The sequence below is a fragment of the Eumetopias jubatus genome, unplaced genomic scaffold (assembly GCF_037043125.1).
Source record: "Eumetopias jubatus isolate StellerSeaLion01/CBP00866 unplaced genomic scaffold, mEumJub1_p1.0 scaffold_4, whole genome shotgun sequence".
Lineage (NCBI taxonomy): Eukaryota > Metazoa > Chordata > Mammalia > Carnivora > Otariidae > Eumetopias > Eumetopias jubatus.
The window spans coordinates 159,704,381-159,730,158 of record NW_028274810.1 but is presented as its reverse complement, the minus strand read 5'-3'; the positions used below and the strand labels follow the sequence as shown (position 1 = coordinate 159,730,158).

General features: G+C 39.0%; 1 protein-coding gene across 1 annotated transcript; it reads left to right on the top strand.

Annotated features, from left to right (window-relative positions):
* Positions 1-23,829, top strand: CHMP4C (charged multivesicular body protein 4C). Its single transcript, XM_028112086.1, has 5 exons — positions 1-190; positions 17,334-17,511; positions 20,328-20,442; positions 23,406-23,571; positions 23,747-23,829. Exons 1-5 carry the CDS (start codon positions 1-3, stop codon positions 23,806-23,808), a joined length of 711 nt encoding a protein of 236 aa, XP_027967887.1. The 3' UTR covers positions 23,809-23,829.
* Positions 23,830-25,778: the final 1,949 nt, after the last annotated feature.

Sequence of the window (25,778 nt, the reverse complement as noted above, 5' to 3'; positions counted from 1 at the left end):
ATGAGCAAGTTGGGCAAGTTCTTTAAAGGGGGAGGCTCTTCTAAAAGCCGAGCTGCTCCAAGCCCCCAGGAGGCCCTGGCCCGACTTCGGGAGACCGAGGAGATGCTGAGCAAGAAACAAGAGTACCTGGAAAATCGAATCCAGAGGGAACTCACCCTGGCCAAGAAGCACGGCACGCAGAATAAGCGAGGTAGGCTTGGGGTCTGGCCGCAGGAGTGAGCTCTCACCCTTCGCCTCCAGCGCTTTCCTTGGGGACAATCCGGCCCACAGCACCTGTTCCCCAGGTGGCCAGATTTACTCCCACAGCCTTTCTAGGAACTGGTATTGACCCCCAGGGCCAAAACTTGAGTCAGCTGAACAAGGCATAATACTGGATGGCAAAATGTTTGGGAGTTCCAATGAGGCCGAACAACAAAAAAGCTCAGAATTAATTCAAAAAACGATAATGAACAAAATATCAAAATTTTAAATAAAGACGGAATCGGTATTATTGTTTTTTTTTCTTTTTACCTCTGGCTCTCATGTCGTTCTACAAGGCACGTTTTTGCTTAACTTTCTTTTTAAAAAATGTGATATTTTGTCCATCGTGAATTCTGTTGCATTATTTTTGAATTTTAAAAACATTAAAATATTATTTATCTTGATTACTGACTTTTTTGCCCCTCCCCCTTAAATTTGACTCCTGTCTTGACTTACCCTAGTCCAGCCCCGCTGACCTCAAATATCAAGTTTTCTGTTGTGTGTTTATATATATTGAATCACACATTTTAACGTGCCTGGAAATCTCCAGTGAAGTATATTCTAGTATGTTCTGGTTTGCCTTGCTCCTAAGCCATTGACGAGTTTAGTTGGCTGTTCTGCAGTTGAGACATTATTAAAAAAAAAAAAAGTCAGGGACCTAAGTATTATATTTCGTATCATTGGTTTTTACTGCGCAAGGGACTTTGAACCAGTAAGAATTCTTGGTGCTCCTGTCACACCTTGAACCCTTTGTTATTTTCCAGAGTTAATTGGTTTTTTCAGTGTACTGCTCTCTTTATAGAGAATAGATGTAACAGCACAGTGACACGTATAAAAACCCAGGGAAAGGTTGAAATGATTTGGTCTTGTAACACTAGAAAAAAAAAGTGGTTTTGTAATGGCAGACTCAAATAGAAGCTGCAGTCCAGGACTCTGCCCACCACCTAACCCTGAACTTGCATCCACAAGTCAGGCTTCTTTAGTCATAACAAAGCCCTGGGAAGATTTACTTAGCCCTAAATGACGCTGCCATTGTTTAATGCAGGAAAGGAATAACGTCTTCTGGAGCTGACCTTGAAAACCCTGCTGTTTCCCATAAAAAATGTGCCTGATACATTTGTGTCCACATGCCTGATACATTTGTGTCCACTTACCACCAACGATAAAAAGGCCAAGTTTCATTTTTCTCTGCCGCTGCTCTGCTCCGACATTCTAGCCTGTTTTACAGTTAAATGCTGGTTTCTATTTTTACTTTCTGTCTGAAAATGTTTTGGGGAGCTATTTAATGGCAATTTCTAAAGAGATACCATGCCATTATGGCCTGCTAAAAAGTCATGGGCAGCTCTGCTTCTCTGTTCTTCCTCTTCAGTTTGATATGCACTCTGAAATTTGCATAATGTCTGTCAAGGGATGTCTCTGTCATCCTTTCGGGTCTGTATATCGCTTTATCTACAGTAAATACTGGTTTTTAAAAAATCTTAAAAATTGAACATCTGCTTCTAGGAAGTGGTGAAAATGTAGATTTGCTTTTGGAAGACAAAAATATAAGGTAATATACATTTTACTGATTTTTTTCGGAAATGTTCTCCAATTGGCAGTGCACTAAAGTATATATTACAAATTGGCTTTATTAAGACCCCCCAAAATTAAAGAGAACATTAATTTAAGAGCATCAATCTAACTTCCTTAAATCAGAGAAGTAACAGATGCATGTATCATGTGCAAATAACCAATTGAGGTTAGAAAAGCCACTTATTCTTTATCCTTTATCCTTGGGAACTTCACTGCTATTAGCCCAGGCCTGGTTCTACAGTGGTTCTGGGAGTAGAAAGAGGCTACTTAGCATGAGTTCATCTGTATTCTAAGCTATGGAAAGAACTCATTTACAGGCCCATGTATTAGAAACCCTGTCAATATCAGCATTTTCCAAATAAATCAGATAACTTCAATATACACATAGTTTCTGTTTTCCACTAGCTACCAAGAAATATTTTCTTTCACATTCATAGTGTTATCAGGCCCAATATAGTTAGTACAAAATGGGCCTTGTGTTATACAAGGCTATATATTATACAGGACTGTATATTGTGCTATAAGGGCTGTAATTTATAATCTGAGTGACATAATATATATGCAGTTAAAGTTTTACTTCTAGACATGGTTGGTCAGCTAGCATGCTGCCAAGAATAGTAGGTTGAATGGTCAAGTAGCATTGTATCAGAAAGGGCCACAGTCCTGGCCACTACAAATTCTTCAGTGACCTATTTTTCTACAGCAGAAGTTTTGACAGCATTCTGAATGTCAAAAATGGGTTTTATTGGTAAAGCAAGTAACTTCTAAGTTAGCATAATAAATGTTAGAAATGAAATCTCATTGGTGAAATTACAGATATTCTAAATATGTTGATTGACTAAAATAGTTTAGAGACACCTCCTTGCTTCCCATTGTAAGAACAGGTGATAAAAATCTACTAGGTGTATAACTAACCTAACATTAGAAGGGAAGGGTACCTGAAGCTTGATCTTAGATCAGTGCCATGTCCAGTTCTTGGTTCAAGTGTATTTTTGACAGAGTGCACCTCCCACAGGGCTCAACACCCTATCAGGGAATGTTGCTGCCTTCAATGAGCCTTTCATATGGGGTGTATTGGAGCTCCTGAAAGGATGTCCAGTCAGGACTTCATTGAGCTAATGGGACAAGCTAACAAACTGTTTTTGCTTGCCAGTGTATGTTTGTTTATGCAGAATTTAGTCTGAAACTTGCTGTTATTGTATCTCATACCAAGTTGGGCAGGCATGGCTAATTCTTACCTTAAACTTCTTTGGTAGTTACCGTAATCTACCAAAAAGAACCTGAGTGTGCACGACCAAATTGGCTTTGCAACACGCATGATATTTAAGGCCCTGTTGATCTAAAAGATTAACACTTGGAATGAGATTTATAATTTGGTTAACAATTTTGGAGGTGGGGGGATGGGGTGACTGGGTGATGGGCATTAAGGAAGGCACTTGATGGAATGAGCACGGGGTATTATATGCAACTGATGAATCACTACATTCTACTTTGAAACTAATAAAAAAATTTTCTAGTAGCCATATTAGAAAAAGAAGAAAGAAAAAAAAATTGGAGGTCAGAGATTCTTTAAATGCAGTTTACGTAGATTACCCTTTGTTTATAACTGGTCATCTGCTTTGTGGAAAAGCAAACTTTTTGCAAACCACTTAATCTTTTTCTTTTGAGCACTGTCATCAAGAGCAGTTTTCAATCCTGGCTGTATATTAAGTCATCCTGATGCCCAGGTCCCAACCCCATAGATTCTGATATAATTGACTGGGGTGGGGCTCAGGCACCAGTCTTTTTTTTTTTTTTTTATAAAGATTATTTATTTATTTATTTGAGAGAGAGAATGAGAGATAGAGAGCACGAGAGGGGAGAGGGTCAGAGGGAGAAGCAGACTCCCTGCTGAGCAGGGAGTCCGATGCGGGACTTGATCCCGAGACTCCAGGATCATGACCTGAGCCGAAGGCAGTCGCTTAACCAACTGAGCCACTCAGGAACCCAGGCACCAGTCTTTTTTAAAAAGTGCCCCCAGGGAGTGCCTGGGTGGCTCACTCAGTTAAGCGTCTGACTTGGGTTTCCATTCAGGTCAAGATATTAGGGTCATGGGATCCAGCCCTTTCTTGGGCTCCATGCTCAGTGTGGAGTTGGCTTCAGATTCTTTCTCCCTCTCCCTCCCCCTCTGCTCCTCCCTGCTCACTCACACACTCTCTCTCTCAATCAATCAATCTTAAAAAAGAAAAAAATGCCCCCAGGCGATTCTTCCCTGTGGCCAGGGTTAAGGATGGGGAACTTAAATCCATAGTAATGTTAACAAGCTAGGAATACATGGTCCTTTCGTCTTGAAATGCTTCCTGACTTTTTTTCACATGGCATCTATGGTGCTGATACTTGTGTACTTCACTGGGATAACCAGGGACTAGCAGCCATTGTAATCACAGTAATTTTTTTTCAGCTGAAATTGGCTTCCTACTAAGTTCCACTTACTGGTGGTCTAAATTTTGTTGTCTTCTGGAATAACATAGAATAAATGCACTCCATCTGTCATGTGAAGACCCTTCACATATTTGAGGACAGCAGTCATTTCTCTGTATCTCCTGTTCTGTGACCTCAACTTCCTCAGGCACTTCTCAGTTACCCCTTACTGTGCTGAGGTTTTCCTCCCAGGGCCCGGTCTAGGGGGAGGTGAGAGAGACCCCTAGCACACACCTGTGTGACCCTGAGAGTGATTGGCCTCTTAAATTTCCATCCTAGGTGCCTCTGTTCCTTACCTTGTCCTAGGCTGAGCAGGAATGTCAAATATGTAATTATATGGAGGGGCTGGATCCAGTCTGGGTTACCCATAGGCCTCAGGCTGTAGGAAGTGGGCTGAGCGAGATGAAAGGTTGAGACTAGGAAGGAGTGAATTTGGCCACAACCCTCCTCAGTATCATTATACATGATTCTGGTGAAACCTGGCAGCTGAGGCCCTTCCAACTCTTCATCAGGTAGCTGATGAATGAGACCCTAAGGCAGAGAGGCTTTTATTTGAGTAAGCCAGCTCACTTCAAAGCCTGGGATCTTTTATTTCCATTTTTATTTTTATTTTTTTGGCAAGTCTGAATTTGTTTTCAGAGTCATGATGCAGACTTGGTCTTCCTTGGAGTTGGGGGTGTGAGCATGATCGCATTGTTTTAACCTAGTGTACAAACCTCCTTGTGCTCTTAAGTTTGCTTTTTATTATAGTCATCATGGAGTTGAATTCTTCAGTCTCAGACACAGGATCAGAAGGACTTCTGTATAAAAAGAATCACATCTGTGTCAGCTGGGTATCAGCTTTGTTGCCAAAGTACTCGGGGCAAAGCACGCATGGCTCAGGTAATAAGAGACTGATGCAGAATGCAGAAGGCCCTGATGGAGGGAAGCTCCCTTGGGAGATTATCACTTACCTGGTGACCTTCTTAAGAGAGTTTCTCAAAATGTGGCCCTCAGATCACCTGCATCAGAATTCCTTGAGGGTGTTTGTTAAAATGTGCACTCACAAGGACCCCCTCAAAGTTCTAACATAGTAGGTTGAGTGTAGGGTCCAGAAATCTGAACTTTGAACAGATAACACTGTGATTCTGATGCCCACTAAAGCTTGGGAACTGAGGAGGCATTTAGTATTCGGTGAGCTGCTAACCTGGAAACATCAACCCTCTACTGTTTTCTTCCCTCACCGTGCTTGGTGTTGCTTCCTTCCTCCTCCATTTCTCAGGGACCCAGATGAGAAATATCTACCCACCTCCCTTCTGTTTACTGCTGAAGACACATTTCTGAAGCTTCTGACATCCTCATTAGCCAGCCTGAATTAGTTTTCTTGAGGGAAGTTCACGTGGTACTGTGACTCCGTAGTCCTTTTGAAGAGTCTCAGAGTTCTCCAGTATTCAAATTACAACCAAGCATCATCTTAGAGTGTTTGCTTGCCTCTGATTATCTGATTTTTTAAAAGATTTTATTTATTTATTTGAGAAAGAGAGAGAGAATGTGTGTGTGAGAGAGAGAGAGAGTGCGCGCGAGAGAGCACGTGAGCACGAGCAGGGGGGAGGGGCAAAGGGAGAGGGAGAAGCAGACTGCCCGCCGAGCAGGGAGCCTGACATGGGTCTGGATCCAGGGACTCTGGGATCATGACCTGATCCAAAGGTAAACGCTTAACAAACTGAGGCACCCAGGTGCCCCTGATTATCTGATTCTTTTGTACCATACTCCGTGTATTCTGGGGCCAGAGAAAAGAAAGAGTTTTTGTGTTGTTAAAGATTTTATTTATTTGTCAGAGAGAAAGAGCACAAGCAGGGGGAGCGGCAGGCAGAGAGAGAAGCAGGCTCCCTGCAAGGAGGCCGATGTGGGACTCAATCCCAGGATCCTGGGATCATGACCTGAGCCAAAGGTAACTGCTTTACTGACTGAGTCTCCCAGGCATCCCGAAAAGAAAGTTTTATTCCTGGGGCATTAAGAACCCATATGCGAGTCAGGTCTTATTCTCCAGTCAACTGCTCTTCCCTCTTCTGGAAAACATAGATCGATGGAAATGTGACACTTCCTCAGTTTTCACCCCCAGTTTCTTTCCCCCAACCTCAGGAACTCCCATGGGGTTTTTACCCCATGGTGGGGAAACCTAAAATATCTGAATGGGCCCTGGGAGTCTATTCACTTAATCTGTAGTATTAAAACTTCTCACTTTCCTACTACCTCCCTTCCCCCTCTGAGCCCTGGCAGGGATCCTAGTAGACTTACATCCTCATGCATCCACTTAGATACCACCAGCAGAATGTCCTGGGCTTCTTATCTCTTTTGCTCTGTTAATACAGCCTCAGTTTGCCTGTGCTTTTTCAGATGAGGATCAGTTGCTTTTCCCCAGTGGATTTGGAAAGAGTGAAAAATCCCAGCCGGATTTACCCTCTCCCCATTTAAATCAATATTTTAAGCTTGCATTCAGTATTTTACATTTATTTCTGTTAAATATCTCCTTATTTTCAGTTAAGTCTTAAAATTCTAATTTTACTGTCTTATGTATGAGCTATTTCTTTTTGTTGAACCAGTTACAAATTGGATCAACAGCTTTTTTTTTTTTTCCTGTCAAGGTCTTTGTTAAAATATATTGAATAAGACAGAACCCAAGGACAGACCCTCATGGTATGCTTCTAGGGACTTCATTCCAGGATAACCTCTACATTATAGTAACATTTTATCTAGGATTCAAGTAAGGCATGATTACCAGTTTGATAGATCAGCACTCAGTGAGTTAAGTTATTCATCTAGCTATGAAGATACCTGATCTACATTTCTAGCTAGTATCATCTTATTTCTCCAACTTTTTCTCTTTTCCCTTATAATGCTTCAGTATACCTTGTGGATTATATTCCTAAAACCAAACTATATTCACACACCTCTGCTTCACAAATGCTGATTTATGAACTGAGAGTATATTAGCTTCACCAGATTCACCTGGAGAGCTTTTTAAAATGCCACGCCAGGAGATTTTATTTTGAGAAATCTGGGATAAGTTCAGGATTGTGATACTCAAGCCTTTCTGGTTGATTTCAATGTGCATAATGTTAGAAGGCTAGCAGGTGGTCTATGGTTTTTTCCTTGAGTCAGCATCTAGTAATCCAAAGAAAACAGGCCGATGAGATTAGTTTGATATTTTTCATCTTTGTGAGCTTATATTGGCTTCTAGTTATCATTGTCTTCTTTTCTAATTTCTCAGAAACTAGAGTGTAGGGTGTTTCTGTTCTAGAAGCGTTCTTTCAAGTATCTGTGGCACAGATTTTGACAGTTTGCTGATGTGTTGTTGTAGCTACTTTTAGAAGGGTAATTGGTACTGTTTCTTGTGTTATGTAACTACATCAAGTTTTGTTGTTGTTTTTTTTTTCCTCTTCATGAATTTGGAGCAGCATTATATATTCTGGAGTAGTCAATATTATTGTTCTTCATTTAAGTTTCACAAAGCTGGATAATAGAGCTTTTCACAAAATACTTACATTATACAAAGAATACAATTTTCCTTGATATATGTTATTTTGCAGTTAATTGAATTACCCACAACAAGGTAGAAAATTTATTATTAACACCATGATTATGCCAAAGTCATATGATTTATACATTTTGAGAAACCATAGCAGGAGATCATTGTAAGCTTGCCCTCAGATGTACTTAGAATTACTTGTGTGTTTCTCAGTACTTAGAACTACTAATTTCAGATCAGATTTCATTTTCAAGAAAATGGGACAAATGCATGATAGTCTAATTAATGAGACATAAGGCAAGGTCTAATACTGAATTTTTTAAGTTTTCAGTGCTTTGCTTGGCAATCAGGTTTGGAAAAGGCGAGAGTGACTTATTTTGGGATTCATTTTTTTGTAATATGTTTAAGTACATGTGAATCTATTTGTACTTTTTTTTTAAGATTTTTTTTTTTTAAGAAAGAGAGAGAGAGCACACAGCAGGGGGAGGGGCAGAGGGAGAGAATCTCAAACAGATTCCCCACTGAGCACAGAGCCTGACACAGGCTCCATCCCATGACCCAGAGATCATGACCTGAGCCAAAATCAAGAGTCCAATGCTCAACCGACTGAGTCAGGTGCCCCTCTATTTGTACTTTTAAGGAACAAAATTATCACAGGTACTTAAAGTATAAAGGTAATATCGAGGATTTATTTTTTAAAACTCCATTCTCAATCTTTTGTCTTAGTAAACTATAACCAGAACTTTTAGTACAAACTGGTAATTTTAGTTTCTCCTATTTTCTTTTGACTATTGTTTGATAGAAGTTCAAAAAACACACAATTGGCTTAAAAGTGTGCAGAAGGAGAAGGAACAAAAAAGCAAGAGTCTGGAATAAATATAAAGCAAATAGTAATCTATTTCCTGAATAACTGACTTTTCTATACCAGAGATCTTGATTTCTTACCTCAAACAAATGGTTCTAATAGGGAATTGCTTATTGGAAATATTTAGGACTTAGTCCAAAGTTTATGCTTTGGACTAAGCAGTGAGAGCTCCTAAACCCAAACCAATGAATCTTTGAGCCCATTGCTAAGCCCTTCTCCCAGGTGTCTCTAACTTGTGGGTATTTCCAGTGAGAGGATGGGGTCTCGCTAAAGCCCCACTGTCACCTGCTCCGGGCAGCCTCTATCAACTCTCCCTCAATCTAGTGACCTAGTAACTTAAATGCCAATGCTGTGATTACTACCCTCAAAACAAAACCACCCCCCAAAAGCAAGCAAACAAGAATGGTGGTATAAAAATGACAGGAAAGGAGAAGATGATTATCCTCTGTTAAGAGTTGGGGATATTTGCAGTAGAAGTTAAAATATTTGAAAATTAAAATTTAATGTCAACCATCCAGGTTAAATGAAATAAAAGGTATACTTTTACATTTGGCTCACATATAAATTTAGAGGAATAAAATCCTGCAACCAAATATTCGACAAACACTTTTGACATTTTATTCTCTAAATATGAATTTCTGGTGAATCTTTTTGGTTCTTTCATATAGTGTTATATGCTACATATCCATAATGGGTGTGTCTTATTTGCTTTAGCAGTAAAAACATTGTTGAATAGGCCTTTCTCAGTGAGCAGTGCAAATTCCATGACCGATTCTTGCCATATACTTAGTACGTGTAAGTGAAAGTCAATATAACCTTGGAGTTTGAACAAAGATATTATCCTAACTCAAAACTTATACTCTGTTAACTACAGCAAGAAAAGATATTATAATTATATTAAACCAGTTTATACATATTTTAAAGATCACATATATAAGAGCCTTTGGTTTATCTTTTTGTGAGCAGTTTGAAAAATTTTATTTATATAAACTACCTTCATTTGTTGAGTATTGTTCAGCCACTTAAACTTGCAAAGTTAAAGAATAATGTAGTTCATCACCCATTGCAAGGTAAACCTATTCTTAAAGAATTTCAAATAGGAATAGTGATCTTGAGGGTAGGAGCTATATATTTTTAATGATTTGTTGATCATAGGATCTCAAGGCAATAATCATAGAATCATAGGCGGTGAGAGTTGAAGGGCGCTGTAGGGATATAGTTTGTTGGTTCTCAGGAGCACCTGTAAGCCACGGATACAGTAGTAGGAGATATTGGTGCATCATATGAACAAGGAATACTTCCTATAAGTAGAAAATAGAACTCTGTTATACGTACATATGTATATACGCATTCATACATACGTGCATATTCATACACACATATACACACATATAAATACACACAGGTACATATACACATGTATATATGTACCCACACAATATAGAATTACATTTATAGGTGCATATGTCTACCCTCTAGAATTAAGCATAATTGCTATTTTGGACTTTTTCTATTTAACATTCGCTAGTTTCATACTCATACTATTTTCCCTACATTTTAGGCAGTAGCAGGCCCTGGAGGTTACCAATGTGTGAGATTACTAATAATACCAGTAGCCAGTAAAAAAACTCATCCATTGAGTCAGTTATATATTCTGCATGGTCAAACATTTAATTGGGTTTTTACAAAGAATATCAAGTATATTTTAATTACTACATTGGTATGTTGTTCCAATAGCAGGTTAATTCAACTTGCCTGGCAATCGACCTTAGAAGCAATTAATTATAAGAAATAAGAATTCCAGTGGATATATAAAATGAGTCTTATGCAAGCATTCCTCCTTTTTTGACAACTCAAGGCTGATAGCACTTTTTGGTCATGACTTTTCACTCTCAGATTTAATAATCTCTTGTGCAACATCCTGGTGGTAAGAACTGCTTCATCTCCAAAAGTAGCTGTGAGCTTTTTAGAAAAAAGAGTTGTGTCATTTCTGTTGGAAAGTCATTTAACTTCCTTTGTCCTTTCCTATCTTTCTGGAGATGGGAGAGGGTGCTAATTATCCTCTTTCTAATCTTTTATACTTTAGAATATTAATCAATCACCATTTCTCTTTTTTTCTACAGATTTCAGTCCAACATTACTGGCTTGCTTACAGCACTATTCCGCTTCCTAATGTCCTTTTCCTCAGAATATCTCTTATTTACTTTCTCCAATCTCCTTCCTTTCTACTGTTTTCTCAGGCCTCTGCTGTGCCACTGTATAATACGCCACATCACTGCTGTGTTCTAGTCTTTTAGCTTGCTCTTTACCCTTTTTATGACATTTAATATTGGTGAGACCTCTGAAAATATGGAGGTTACTTATAAGATCCAGTCAGTGTGGCAAGCTGGTGTGAATTGCTCTATTTTGGGGTTTAAGGTTTCTGGCTTCTTCTATATCCTATATCCAGGAGGAATCCATCCTATGACACCTTTTATCATTTGTGCTCCTTCCTGAGCGTCATGTTTGCTGTTTGCATCTACGTGTAGACCATCACCCAGGCTTCATCCATTTTGCCTCCTCTGTGGCACCTTCCCTTACCCTCCAGAGAGAGCTTGTCCATTCCCTCTGTGCACCCACCTACCTTCTACATGGCCCCTTTTATTCTCCCTCTGTGTCTCCTCAGCTACTGAGATGTAACTTACACACGTTACTATCTGCAGTCACAGTTTCTGGAAGATAATGGATGCTTACTAAATGCTTCTTCAATGATGAGTAAGTGGTTGAACACCCACTTTGTATTTGACCCTCTGAGATTATAGCCTTATTTCTTTGTCCCTGCAGTACCTAACATAGTACTGGCCGCATGGTAGATCTTCAGTATATATTCCTGGGCTGGCTGACATGAATGGATGAGAATATTTTCTTAAACTGAAGAAGGCCAGGGAAATTCATGATGGGGTGGTCTGGGCCAAATGAACCTTACAATTTTCTAGTATTCTCCCAGCTGTTTTCAATCTAGCCTGTGACTTTGAACAGAGACACTTTGTTTTCATTCCATTTGTAGAATGCTTACCATGAATGATGCTTATTCAGATTGTGTTTTTCAAGAACTAAAGCAAGGTGCCATAAATAGAAGGTATTCTTTAATTAATGAAGTAATTTGTATGTGAGTAAGAACAGGGCTCACCTTAAAGGGTCTCAAATAAAACGACATGATTATGACACTTTGCAGTTAAAAGCAGAAGACGAGGTGACCAATTATGTGTGACATATGTCTCTCAAGCACTCTCTGGGATTTTTCTTCTAGGCCCCATCTTTTAGGACTTCTCTAAAGATCATCCATTCCTGGTAGAGAGAAGAGCTGTCATAATGCAGTTTCATATTTCACACATGGGTTTGTCCATCGTCACTAGAGATGATGGTTTCTAAAAGGTTCTTCTTTTTTTGCCAACTAATGGATTAACAATGCACACATGTATATGCTGTCAAGGAGTGAAGAACAGACTGACCTTTAAAACCAAGATGCCCTATATATTACATGAACAATGAAACTGTAACTTTTTTCTGCCATTTCTAGTCATTTTTCATAGGTGACTGAAAGCCTTCCTCCTCTGGCCATGTAGTAGTGGAGTAAAGTGACCTAAGGCTGGTGGAATTTTGGTTCAAGTGAGTAATTCTTAAGTTTCAGCCGCCATGCTCACTGGGCAGTAGTAAGGACTCTTCATGTATCCTTAACAGCAGTCCGTACAGGGCATTGTTCTGCGATTCCATTGCTGAAGGAACGTCACTGTGAAGCGAAGTGACAAAACCCCTGGCTGTTTCTCCACCACAAAAGAATACAGTAGATTCCTTTGTTTTAGAAAGAATGCTGTCCAGGTCTCACCCGCTGCTTAAAAGCACATACAGGAGTTTGAACATTGAATTGCACCTCCTACACAGGTTAAATTACATGGCTCTGAAAACGTCCTTCTTTGCCAAATCAGGAGCACTGCTAAATTTGCAATATTTTTTCCTTGTCTTTGAAAATAGGCAGCTGTTTTCTTTTCCCAAATTGTGTATTAGAAAACAAAATCAAAGCCCGTCTAACTCCTGGTGGGCCTGAGGTATCATCATTTTATGTGAGAACCAGCTCACGAGGAGACTCTTCACGTATATTTCTTGGTTCTTTGGAACATACGGCTCTTGTCTTTGTGTTTGGGAGAAGCATCCTGTGCCAGGCAGAAGTCACAGGAGGTGTCCGGTGTCCTGGGGCCAGATCCAGCTCTGCAGAAATCACTGGGTTTGCTCACCCAAGGTGATTTGAAACATGGAAGTCAGATTTTAAATTTGGAGGACTTTGCATGCAAATCCAGATTTCTTGCTTCTTTTGAGCTGTGGGAGATGGGGCAGGGTGACCATGGACCCGAGCCTACGGGGTTGCTTCCGGTAGATCAGGTTTAATGCTTGCCTTGTTGCTAGAGTTCCTGCTTCTTCCTGTTGACAGAAGTCACACTCTGGCCTTGAAGGCCATACTTTTTCTATTATACCATGCTGTCATTTCTTTCTTTTTTTAGATTTTATTTATTTATTTGATAGAGAGAGAGAGAGAGCACAAGCAGGGGGAACAGTAGAGGGAGAGGGAGAAGCAGGTTCCCCGCCAAGCAGAGAGCCCAATGCGGGGCTCGATCCCAGGCCCTGGGATCATGACCTGAGCTGAAGGTAGACGCTTAACCATCTGAGCCACCCAGGCGCCCCTACCATGCTGTCATTTCTATTTTTACAAAATTATCAGATTTATTTATTTAATATTCATTCATTTCATCTTCTGGAAAGTAGACCAATAATAGCATCTACTCTTGGAGTTTTTGTGAGAGTTAATGACAGTTCACATAAAGTACTTAGCACTAGTTTGGCATATCACAAATACTCAATGTTAATTTTTGTTATGTATTTTATTGGCTGTGTGCCAGGACCTGGGCCAGGTACTGGGGAAATAGAATAGGATACTACATTTTTCTTCAAAGGGCTTATAACTGGTGTAGTAGAGATGGGGTACAATAGGTTTTACAAATAATTATAATACAGTGTGATAAATGCAGCAGTAGATATGGATCCACAGGTAGGGTGTTAGCATGGGGGGGTCAACTGACTATTCTTCCCATGTCGGGGGGAAAGCCCTTGCACAGCTCTGGTCATTAATGTGATGAGCCTCTCTACAGGGGATATTGTATGATATCATAGAAAGGCCTTTACGCAGATAATTTTTTAAAAATTGTTTTAGGGGTGCCTGGGTGGCTCAGTTGGTTAAGCGACTGCCTTCGGCTCAGGTCATGATCCTGGAGTCCCAGGATCGAGTCCCGCATCGGGCTCCCTGCTCAGCGGGGAGTCTGCTTCTCCCTCTGACCCTCTTCCCTCTCGTGCTCTCTGTCTCTCATTCTCTCTCTCTCAAATAAATAAATAAAATCTTTAAAAAAAAATAAAATAAAAATTGTTTTAGTTCTTTCCTAAAGGACAGGTTAAACAAATAAAAACTGTTTTCTAAATAAGTGTCAGTGCTATTTAGCAGGGACTTCAATTGTGATTTTTGTACCTGGAGAGGGAAGCCAAGCAGAACCTGATAACCCTGGACTTCCACAGTGGGCAGGGAGAGATGGGAAGATAGTTACCACTCACCAGGGAGATAGAGAACAATGTTCCACACCTAAAAAAAAAAGCCTTTCTTTGTCAAGTCCATCTGCTTGCTCCCTCCTTTGGAATACCACACCCACTTCTTCTACAGAGCTTCCGGGCAACCTTGCCTTTCAAGACCTCATGGGAAAACACACTTATGTAACTGCAAGAAGCCCAGCTACTTACACTAACTATTCTAGTCTTTCATTTATGAATGAAAGCTTTTAACACAGACTCAAAAGAATTTTGATGAAAGGTAATTGCAAGAAAGGGTTAAGATAAGCAAAGCAAACAACCAAACCCAAGAGAAGAGAGATAATGTAGGAAATAAAAAATGTTAGAGACAAAACTTGTGTTGGTACCTTCAGGGAGATTCAAGAGGCTATTGAATTATAAGACAAGAATGGGCTGCCATAAAAATGAGCCACTAGAAGAAAAAGGTCTTACAAATTGAAAAACATAATTAAAAATAAGTGAGGGTAAAAAAGTAGAATAAATGTAGTTGAAGACTAATTAGTAATTCAGAATATAAAGTTAAGGAATTATCCCAGAACATAGAACAAAAAATTATTAGATTGGAGGATAGAGCCAAGGAATCCAACATCCATCATATAAGGATTTCAAAAAAAAAAATAACAAAAATAAATAGGGATTTCAGAAGAAAGTAGGCAGGGGCACCTGGGTGGCTCAGTCTGTTAAGCATCTGGGTTTGGTTCAGGCTCTGCGGGGAGCCTGCTTCTCCCTCTCCCTCTTCCCCTGCTCATGTTCTCTTGTGTTCTCTTTCTCTCTCTCCCTCTTTCTCAAATAAATAAAATCTTAAGAAAAAAATAAGAAGAAAATAGTGAGAAATAATGGAGGGGGAAGAAGTAATAAAACACATTAAAGAATACAGTTTCCCCAAGCTGAAGGAAGACTTAATTTTTCAGAATAAAAAAAAAAAAACAACTCACCAAATATTTAGTTGGGAGAAGCAAAAAATAAAAGGCACACACTTAGCCCTATGCTGGTGAAATTTCATAACTCTAAGGTAAAAAAGAAAATCTTAAACATTTCCAAAGAGGAAATAGGCTAACAAATTTTCTACAAAGGGATAAAAATAATATTATTATCAAACTTTGGAATATTGATTACCCAATGACAATAGAACAGTTAAAATTTTTGGAATATTTTAAACCTAGAGTTCTGTAAAAACAATTCCAAACTATTATTCAAGTTTGAAACAAGATGACATCTTTGGACCTATAGGTATTTAGAGAACTTATATCTATGCACCTTTTCTGGAAAAAAAAAAAACCCACTTTAATATTTATTCCAGCGAAGTAAAAATATTCATGAAAGGATGATGTAGGATACAAGAATCATTAGTAAGAAAATCTGTCAAACTTAATGCAATTGTTAAGAAAAGTTTCCTTAAAAGTTGAAAGGATAGTGAAAACAGCTAGTAATCATCTAGAACTAATAAAATTGCAGTTATTTCAGTCAAACATTGGAAGGTCTGGGGTGAGAAAGGAATCTTATTTGGGAACAGTAAATTATCAATACTGATTAATTTTCAACGTGGATAGAAAACTCAATTGTATGTGTCTTTTTAAAATATAAGAGTATTCCCAGGAGAATAAATTTAGTATATATAACTGTCCAACAGATTAAAGGGGGGAAAATGAACAAATTTGATCAATATACATAAAGATAAGACAGCAGAAGTAAACAAAAAATACAACAGAAAACACAAAAAGATGATAATAAAAAGACGATATTAGGTAACGTATCAGTTATCACAATAAATAAACATGAGTTAAAATCTTACATTAAAAGATAGAGACTATCTGAATGGGTTGAAAATAGTCACACAAACTACATATTCAAGTCTATGCTATCTGTAATAGGTGCAATAGAGCAAATGGAAAACAATTTTGAAATAGAGGTCCCCATAATTATTATAGGCAAATTGTAACAAAAAGCCAAAACATTAATATAAAACAAAATGGAATTTAAGGCAAAGAGGATTAAATGGGACGTAGAGTAATATTTCATATTGATGCCAGTAAAATCTGACAAGAAACTGTAATGGCTATGAGTCTTTGTGCACCAAACAAAAAGCATTAGAATAAGTAAACCAAATCTCTTGGAATTATAAGAATAAATCGATCAAAACAGAGTTCAAAGAGAGCCTTCTCTCAGATCTCTGTTGCAGTAACTTACGTGCTTCACTCTGAAACCTTAAAGCTATTTGGAGTTCTTTTGCCAATTCCATGTAATTATGTTTATATTAACATTCTTCTGCTGCTGTTTTCCTGCACTCTCCTTAAATACCCTATCAAAACTCCTATTTTAAGGTCTTTTTTGGCGGGAGTGCCAGAGTCAAAAAGACTCAGTTTTGTGATTTTCAAATGAAGCAGGTAAAGAGCTAAACAGGAGGGTATTTGGATATTTCGCTGAAAGCAACTCTCTTTTCTATTACCAGCATGCCATCTAATCCTTGAGTATGACTCTAACAGTGTTGATTTTATGGATGCTCATGGTTAGATGTAAACTTGCTGACCATCTCATAATCATTTTAGACCAAGACATGAACCTCATCATCCTAGGTTTGGTTCCAGCTGCCAGTCACTGTCTACCTTCAAGAAAGTCACATAACTTAGCTTGTCTCTGAAATAAAGAAATTGGGCTAGAATAGACAGTTACTATGATTTTTTTCTTCCTCTAAAGTTTTATTTTTCTACTGCATGATTTTTACTCATATTTTTGTCTATTCTTTTTCTAAAATCCTATACTGACAGAAATACTTCTGAGATATATTTTAAGGGAATATGAAAACTGACACTTTCATCCTCTTGCCAGATCTTTGGAAGAAAAGAATAGCAAAATGTTTGAGGGAGTGGTAGTTGGTGCAGGTGATTGAAAGGACAAATGTTAGTGTAGTTTGTCAGCTGTATTTGGCATCCTCGGTGTCTGTAGGGATCAAGAATGCTGAGTCTATGGTTGGTGTTGAGCAAATGTCTCTTGAGTAAGTGGCTTGGGCTTTCTCCTTATAAATGTGGCTTCTCCCTTATTTAGCTGCATTGCAGGCACTAAAGAGAAAGAAGAGGTTTGAGAAGCAGCTCACTCAGATTGATGGCACACTTTCCACGATTGAGTTCCAGAGAGAAGCCCTGGAAAATTCACACACCAACACTGAGGTGTTAAGAAACATGGGCTTTGCGTCAAAAGTGATGAAAGCGGTTCATGAAAACATGTGAGTGACTTTGACTTTGGTCTCCCTCCAAGTCATAAATTCCCTCAATGTTGAGAAGAGCCTTTGGAGCTATATGATGATTTTGGCAGTAATGGAGTTACTCATTTGATGTTTTTTGACATGTTGGAATGGAATGCCCCATCAAAGAAAGATTAGAAGTTAGACTAGGAAAAAAAAAAGACCATGAGAAAATGAAGACATTCATTTTGCCCTTATGTTTCCCAGTTGTCTCAATAGTGTCTGATACTCCACCTGTCTCCACCACTTTCATGCTATAGGCTTTAAAAAAATTTTTTTTAAAGATTTTATTTGAGAGCAAGAGAGAGAATGAGAGTGAGAGATCGAGAGAGAGAGCATGAGAGGGGGGAGGGTCAGAGGGAGAAGCAGACTCCCCGCTGGGCAGGGAGCCTGATGTGGGCCTCGATCCCAGAACTCCAGGATCATGACTTGAGCCGAAGGCAGTCGCTTAACCACTGAGCCATCCAGGCACCCTAAAAATTTTTTTAAAGATTTTATTTATTTATTTCAGACAGAAAGAGAGAGAGCATGAGCAGGGGGAGGGGCAGAGGGAGAGAGACAGGCAGACTCCTCACTGAGCAGGGAGCCCAATGCAGGGCTCAATCCCAAGACTCGAGATCACGACCTAAGCTGAAGTCAGATGCTTAACCAACTGAGCTACCCGGGTGCCCATCACACTATATATTTTTTTTTAATTTTTTTTATTGTTGTGTTAATCACCATACATTACATCATTAGTTTTTGATGTAGTGTTCCATGAATCACACTATATTTTTAAAAAGGCCTAAATGTCAACATGTGCGAGAGTGTTAGAATTATCAAATAATGGTTGTCAAACTTTGGTTATCAAACCTGGAAAACTACAAAAGAAAACACAGATGCCCAGGCTCCTTGAAGAAAGGTAGGGATTGGGCCTTTTTGTTTTTAATCACCAAGTTCCCCAGGTGATTCTGATACTAACAGGTGTTTGGGAAACACTGACCTAGAATAATAGCAATGAGATGGATTTGAGGTCAGATTTTCTGAGTTATAATTCCAGTTTCATTACCAGCTGTCCTTGAGCAAATTACTTTGCCTTTCCCTGATTCAATTTCCTTAGCTGTAAATTGGAGATAATAATAGTACTTACCTTGTGTAGTCATTGTGAAAGTCAGTGAGATACTAGATACAATACACCTAGCATAGTTTCTGACACAGAGTAAGCCCTCAGTGTCAATATTCATAGTGGTAGTGGGGCTGGTGATAATTTGCTTTACATCTACACTAGGAAATCTATGCCTGGGACCTGATCCTTTCCTGAGATTGGATATGAGAGTGACATCTGGGTCAAAGATGCACAAGAACAATGAATGCCTGAGGGATATAGACAAGGGTCCGTGGATGGGAAAAGTGGGAAAGTGGGAGGCTGGGGCCAGTGAAGACATCTTTGCTGACATTTTCTTGCCTTGATAATTCATTGACAATCAGATGTCATTTTGACAGCTTCAGAAAGATCATTAGAGTCATTATCAGAGTCAAAATCCTCTCTCACTGCTATAAGCGGGGTGCTAACTGCATCACAGAATCACAGCCTTTCACCCCAGGTAGTTGAGCAGCCCCATTCCACTGTATGCCTTTTGAGAAAAATTCAATCTCAGGCCCAGACTTTATTCCTTGTCATAAATAAGTTCCTTGTGTATTTGTTATAAATGTAGTTATAATAATTGGAAATAAGGGATGATAGGAGGATGCTAAAAGAAAACTTTTTATGTAAAACTTCTTGGCTTTTCCCATATATAGAGTCTGGGAAACTTGCAAAGTATTCCACTGGGAGTCACAGTTTCAGTGTTTAGTTTGCTTAATAATAAGGGAAGTTGTCACTTCTCTGGTATTCCGTCAGTTTGGCCAGGTTTCAGAGCTGGAGGAATGATTCAGAGACAGGGTGGTAGAGAAGCAGTCCAGATCCTGGCCTTCAGACCCTGACAGCTTAGGCTGGTGGTTAGGGTCCAGGGGGCTGGCGGGGGTGGGGGTTGGCGCTCAGGTGCTAGAAACTTCCTAGGCCTCACCCTGTTCTCATTAGTGTTCTCCCTCTGGCATCAGCAGCTATGGGAAAGCCCTCAGGGAGTCAGGATCTCAGAGCCATGAGGCATTCTAGAAAAATCTCTGGTTCCAGAGTCCAGCTTCTCTAAAAGGCTGCTGTCAGTGACTGTTCAATGTTGCCACAGCTTATCTTGGTCATGGTGATCCTTGGTGGTCCATGGCACCATTTCCTGCTGACTTGATACACAGCAGCATATATTATTAAATTCTACATATGCCCTACCTACCAGTCAAAATTTCAAAATGCACCTACAAATATTGTTAGTTTTAGTCTCTAGTGACTCCCAAATGTAATGGCTATTTATCAGATATTTAAAATACATGTGCAAATATAGGATTATTAATTTTCTTGAAATGCAAGTTATTTTTATTTTTTTTAAAGACTTATTTATTTGAGAGAGAGAGAGCATGAGGGGGGAAGGTCAGAGGGAGAAGCAGACTCCCTGCTGAGCAGGGAGCCCAATGTGGGACTTGGATCCTGGGACTCCAGGATCATGACCTGAGCTGAAGGCAGTTGCTTAACCCAACTGAACCACCCAGGCACCCGAAATGCAAGTTATTTTTAAAGTTGATAAATCTTATCACCAGAAAATTTTGTTATCCTACTGAAATAACTAAGAGTTTACATTAAATTGACTCATTTTTCATATGGGATTATATCTAAACTCATAATTTTAAAGTAAACTTCTAAAAGATTTCAATAGTATATTATCTCCCAGGGATCTGAACAAAATAGATGATTTGATGCAAGAGATCACAGAGCAGCAGGATATTGCCCAAGAAATCTCAGAAGCCTTTTCTCAGCGGGTTGGATTTGGTGATGACTTTGATGAGGTAGGTAACACAGTGTAAAGAACAGAGTGTTGCGGTTGCTGAAAAGGATAACTTCCTCCCATATATAGCTGGCGGTGTTTCTTAAATATTTTCTTAAATTTCATTAAAGAATAAGTGATATTTGTTAGTGATGTACTTGTCTTAAGGGGGAAATGAAGTGCTGGTAACCCTGTTTTAAAAGAAAGATTAATATGGTTTAGCAAACCACCCCCTAATTAAGTTTTCAGCTATTAAAGCAAGGCAGCATGTGATTATGTAGAGTTAATGACTTTTAATGGTTGAAACCTAAATGGCACCATTACAAGGAATCAAGTGCTCACACATCTGGGCAAAACAAAGCAGATTGTGTCACTCTGCAAGGAACAGACATATCATGTAGTTGTTAAATTAGAGGTTAGTCTGCCTCTGTTTATTACCCAGGCTATGAGACAAAATAAATGTAGAGTGGCATTATTAACACACACATTCCATTTAGATTAATCAATCCAATAATAAAGACTATAATTATAATGGTAGTGTCTGTACTGTGAATTTCAATTGTTCTACTCAAAGCACACGTAAGTAAGTAGGACTACTATATGTTTTGAAATGTTTCCAGTTCTCTGACTAGTATGGGAAAGAATCTGACTTCCTACATCTATGTGGTATTAAAAATGATGTATCTACTAAGTAAGATGTGGTTCCATGGAAACCTGAAACATTTGGAACGAGTGTCAACAACTTTTAAAAATGGTGTAGACCATCACATGTGGGACTTAAGAAACAAAGCAAAGAAAAAAAAGAGACCAAAAAAAAAAAAAAACCCACCACCAACAAAAAACCAGGCTCTTATAGAGAACAAACTGGTGGTTGCCAGGGGGCAGGTGGATGGGGGCAGGGGTTGAGACAGGTGAAGGGGATTAAGAGTGCATTTATCATTAGGAGCTCTGAGTAATGCCTACAATTATTGAATCGCTATACTACACACCTGATATTAATAAAACACTGTATGTTAATTATACTGGAATTGAAATAAAAAATATATATCCCCCCCTCCCCAAATGGTGTAGACCAGGGGTTAGAAAATTTGGCTTTTAGACCAAATCCTTCCCGTGGTCTTTTTGTATGGTGTCTGAGCTAAGGATGTTACATGTTTAAAGGACTGCAGAAAATAAGAGCAATAACAATAGAAACAAAGAAGGCTGTGCAACAGAGACTGTATGTGACCAGCAAGCGTAAAATATCACTATCTGGTGCTTTACAGAAAATGTTGCCTAGCCCTGGTTAGACTAATAAGCATCTAATGAATGCATTTCGATGCGGTGGAAAGGGCTCTGGGCTCACAAGGACATCTGGGTTCTGCCATTTGTTACTCAACTTTGTGTAAGTCTCTTCACTTTTCTGACCCTTAGTTTTCTCATCTGTAAAAGAAAAATTGCTGTATTGCTAGATTATCTCTGAAGTTTCTTAAATTCTAAAATTATTTTATTAGTGAACAAGTGTTCGGTACTCAAAGTCTATAATTGATGGAAGAGATGATTATTCTGTCATATTTGCTGAAGAGAAAATATCAATATCTTCTCGGTGCTGTTGATAACTATCAAGTGCTATCGGCAGTTCTGGGCACCCATTCAGTGTAGATGGTGTGTGCTGCCATTACTGTATTTACTATATTTGTTCCCATTTATTTTGTGAGCAGAAGTAGGCATCAGAGTATTCATTCTGAGGGCACTTTATTCATATTGCCTGTGGAAAACCTAAAGCACACAAGTACACTGGCCATATTATTTCACATGGCCTGTGAAAGTGATGACATATACTTTCAGGATTTATTTCCTTTTCATGAGGTAGATTTAACAGTGGTCAGACAATCGTTAAGCTTGCTGCACATCTGGTATAAATTGACTTGATCAGATGTTGTGGTTGACTTCAGTATCTCCTGTCTTGGCCCAGGGTATTGTTACTCTCACTTTAATATAAGATAATGATTTATTACCTTTCTCCCCCATTCGATAATGAGTTCCTTAAGTGTAGAGACTGTTGATTCAACTTTTCATCCCCAGCATTGAACTCAGCACCTGACCACGAATGAGCTTTCAATAAATTTGTTCAATGATGAATGAATGAATAAACAAAGAATCTCCTTGGTTGAGTATAAGAGCGCCTTAGGTCATTTCTAATAGTGACAGTGTTAGAATCCTCATAATGACAAGTTTAGTTTCGACTCCCAACCTCTCTCAGAGTTGGGGGGGGGGTTGGACTCTACCTGAGTACTCGTGGAGCCAGTTAGATCTGAACTACTGCAGTTATCTCATATCTGACATAAGGTGACTTATGCCTTTAAAGTCTCAAACTGGTCTTGTCTAAGTTTCTTCAGGCAGAGAACAGTTTAGAATTAAACCAGACTCTCTGAGACTATAGCTAAAAGAAGGAAGTTCAGTGTACCTAGGTTGACTTGGAAGTTTTCTAAACCCAAACAACACAGCATGATTTATATTGGCTTTGGTAATTTTACAGAGAAACCGTAGTATCTTTGATTCTTTTTACTTTCTGTACATTATGGTTTTGCTATACCTATTGTTTTATTTTCAAAAGCATTAGCCAAGATGAAAATATTTGCTCCAATTAAAGTTTTACAGATTCTTAATTTGTTACAGTAGAAAGGAAAAGATAGGTTGGAAAATGACAGGCAAGGTGTAAATTTCCTAGAAACTGTGGAGGTTATATATTCAGCTAGCACAAATTAGTTGAATAACTGTTTACTGAAGTATTATAAGATTAACTACGACAAATTTGCACAACCCAAAATATTCATTTTTTAATCATTGCTCAGTGTTGCAAAAAAGACTTAGTCTTAAAATAAATATTCCATTTCACTGGGTTCTCACATATCAATTGGGTAGCAGATGTTCTTATTATCGTGTTTGAGGAAACCCACTTCTTGAAACGTTAATTCCATAATTCTTTCTTTCTCGTATGTTCAGGATGAGTTGATGGCAGAACTTGAAGAATTGGAGCAGGAAGAATTAAATAAGAAGATGACAAATATCCGGCTTCCAAATGTGCCTTCTTCCTCCCTCCCAGCACAGCCGGATAGAATGCCAGGGAGAATGTCAGGCGCGTCCTCCGCTGCACATCGATCCCGAGCAGGTCTGTCGCCCACCTCAACTGCCTGTGGTCAGATAGTTCCCTGAAATAAGTAGCCAGGTCGATCCCTTTTAGCACTTATTTTTTGTTTCATAAATATATACCTTTTAATATCCATATGCAAACCTGCAGGTGTGAATGTCACCAATTGCTAATTTTTATCCATTTTATGTTCCAGCGTCTTCCAGGAGGGCAGAAGAGGATGATGATATCAAACAATTGGCAGCTTGGGCTACTTAAACTGAAATGGAATTCGTTGACACCCAAATCAGTGAGCTGTACATAAGACATAAAAAAATGTTTTTGCCATGTTCAGAAGTTAACAAAGACCCTGTTTTATATTTTCACTGGATGAGTAATTGTCTTTTAAGCCTTATAAATAAAAGTTATAAAGAATCATGTGTAGACATCCAGTCAGGGATGGAAAGGGACTTTCTGCTAGCATCTTGGAGGATCTCCCCATGCTGATGGGATGGGGCATTCTATCTTGTTACATGCTACTGTATTTCCAGTCCCGGCACGTAGTAGTGCTCTCTATACATTTGTTGAAAGAAAATGGATTTCTATTAACATATAAAACATGTAACAGTTTATAAGCCATGTAAAAGGGTTGTGTTGATAGCTAGAGAAAATAACTTTCTTTTCTAAGTGAATGCAAGTTGGTTGTGTGTATCTGTTGGAACATATCTATCCCATGGTAAATGCAAATATACCATGTCTCTTGTAGGAGAGACTTCATTTAGGGAAGTCTTGTGTGAGTCTATACACAAGTAGTTTCACTTGAGTTTTGCAGTTTAAAATCTTACAGGAGCTTTAATTGACATTTATTATGGCAATGAAGCTTGGAATGGGGCAATGGATGCATTTCCCAAAATGTTTGAGAGCACTAACAGCTTACACTGCTGAGCGAGGATCTCCTGGGTATAATTTAGCCACTTAGGAAGCCATGTTAACACTCCCAGGCCATCATGATGCTGTTGTGGCTTCAGCATGCTGAAAATGTGAATGTTCATGTTTTTTCTATTCTGTGCTTTCTCGTACATTTAGTTACCCTTTATGGCATATTCCTTGTAAATACATAAAAATAGAGGCAATTAAAAGTATATCATGAATAAAATTTTGGTCATAATTATTTTTAAGTGAAAATAAATGACAAAATTATGTATTGCCCATAATATGTCATGGACCATAAAAATGACAAATGTCATCATATAAAATGTTCTAGTATTCCCTACATCTGCTGGGCTACATACTGGAATGGATAGAACACGACAGCTGGGGGTAAGAGTCCTGGGTCCCAGCCCCTGCTCTGCTGCTAATGCAGTATGATCAGCCATGTCATAAACTCTGAGCCTCTGTTTCTTCATTGGGAACTCTAAGGGTTGGACTTGATCTCTAATGGGTCCATCCTGCCACAGGCCTTTTGCATATGCTGTTCTTAGCAGTCTTCCCATTGTCCACACACACATACCAAAACTTATTCCTTAAATCTTAGTTAAAATGTTCTTTATTTTTGGGAAGCTTTTCTTGATTGCACAGATTAAATCAAGTCTCCCTATTATATGCTTTCACAGTACTCTGCTCTCTCTCTAATCACCTATCAGGGTTTATATTGCTTGAATGCTTACTTGTTTTTGTTCTTCCCTTCATGCCCCATGAGGGCATGAACTGTGCCTCTTCCAGTTCGATAGTGCATCCCAGGACTCTGCACAGTTCCTAATATATAGTAGGTATTCAATAAATATTTACTGAATGAATGACTATGAACTTTTTACATCTTTTGGGCCATGATAGAAATCCAGGAACTGGATTTACTTCCCACTCTCAAAGAACTAGACAACTGGACAAAATACACGAAACAATAGTTTACAGACATTGGACAACAGGCAGCACTAGACTGAGATTCCTGAGAGGGAGACAAATGACAAATGAAGTGAGCACTTCTGGTGCCACCCCCCCACCTGCGAACCTCTGCTTGCTGCCTTTGCAGGGATAGCTTGGTGGTCTTACTGAGTAGAGGAAATTTGTGGGGAAGGTACCTGCACGTGTATGTGCGTGCACACGCGTGCACACACACACACACACAGTTTAATAAACCATGGTCCTGTCATCATGTGTATTTCTCGCCATGAGCTCTATCCCAAGCTCCAGTCAAGTACAAGTTAGAGGTTTCCTCTGGTTTTCCTGCCATCCCTTCAGTATCAACATCT

What these genes read in the sequence shown, in the direction of transcription:
- CHMP4C (XM_028112086.1), top strand. Translation starts at nt 1, where the DNA reads ATGAGCAAGTTGGGCAAGTTCTTTAAAGGGGGAGGCTCTTCTAAAAGC. An exon ending in AAAGCGGTTCATGAAAACAT is followed by an intron (nt 17,512 to 20,327) that starts GTGAGTGACTTT and finishes ATTATCTCCCAG; the next exon opens with GGATCTGAACAAAATAGATG. An exon ending in TGCACATCGATCCCGAGCAG is followed by an intron (nt 23,572 to 23,746) that starts GTCTGTCGCCCA and finishes TTTATGTTCCAG; the next exon opens with CGTCTTCCAGGAGGGCAGAA.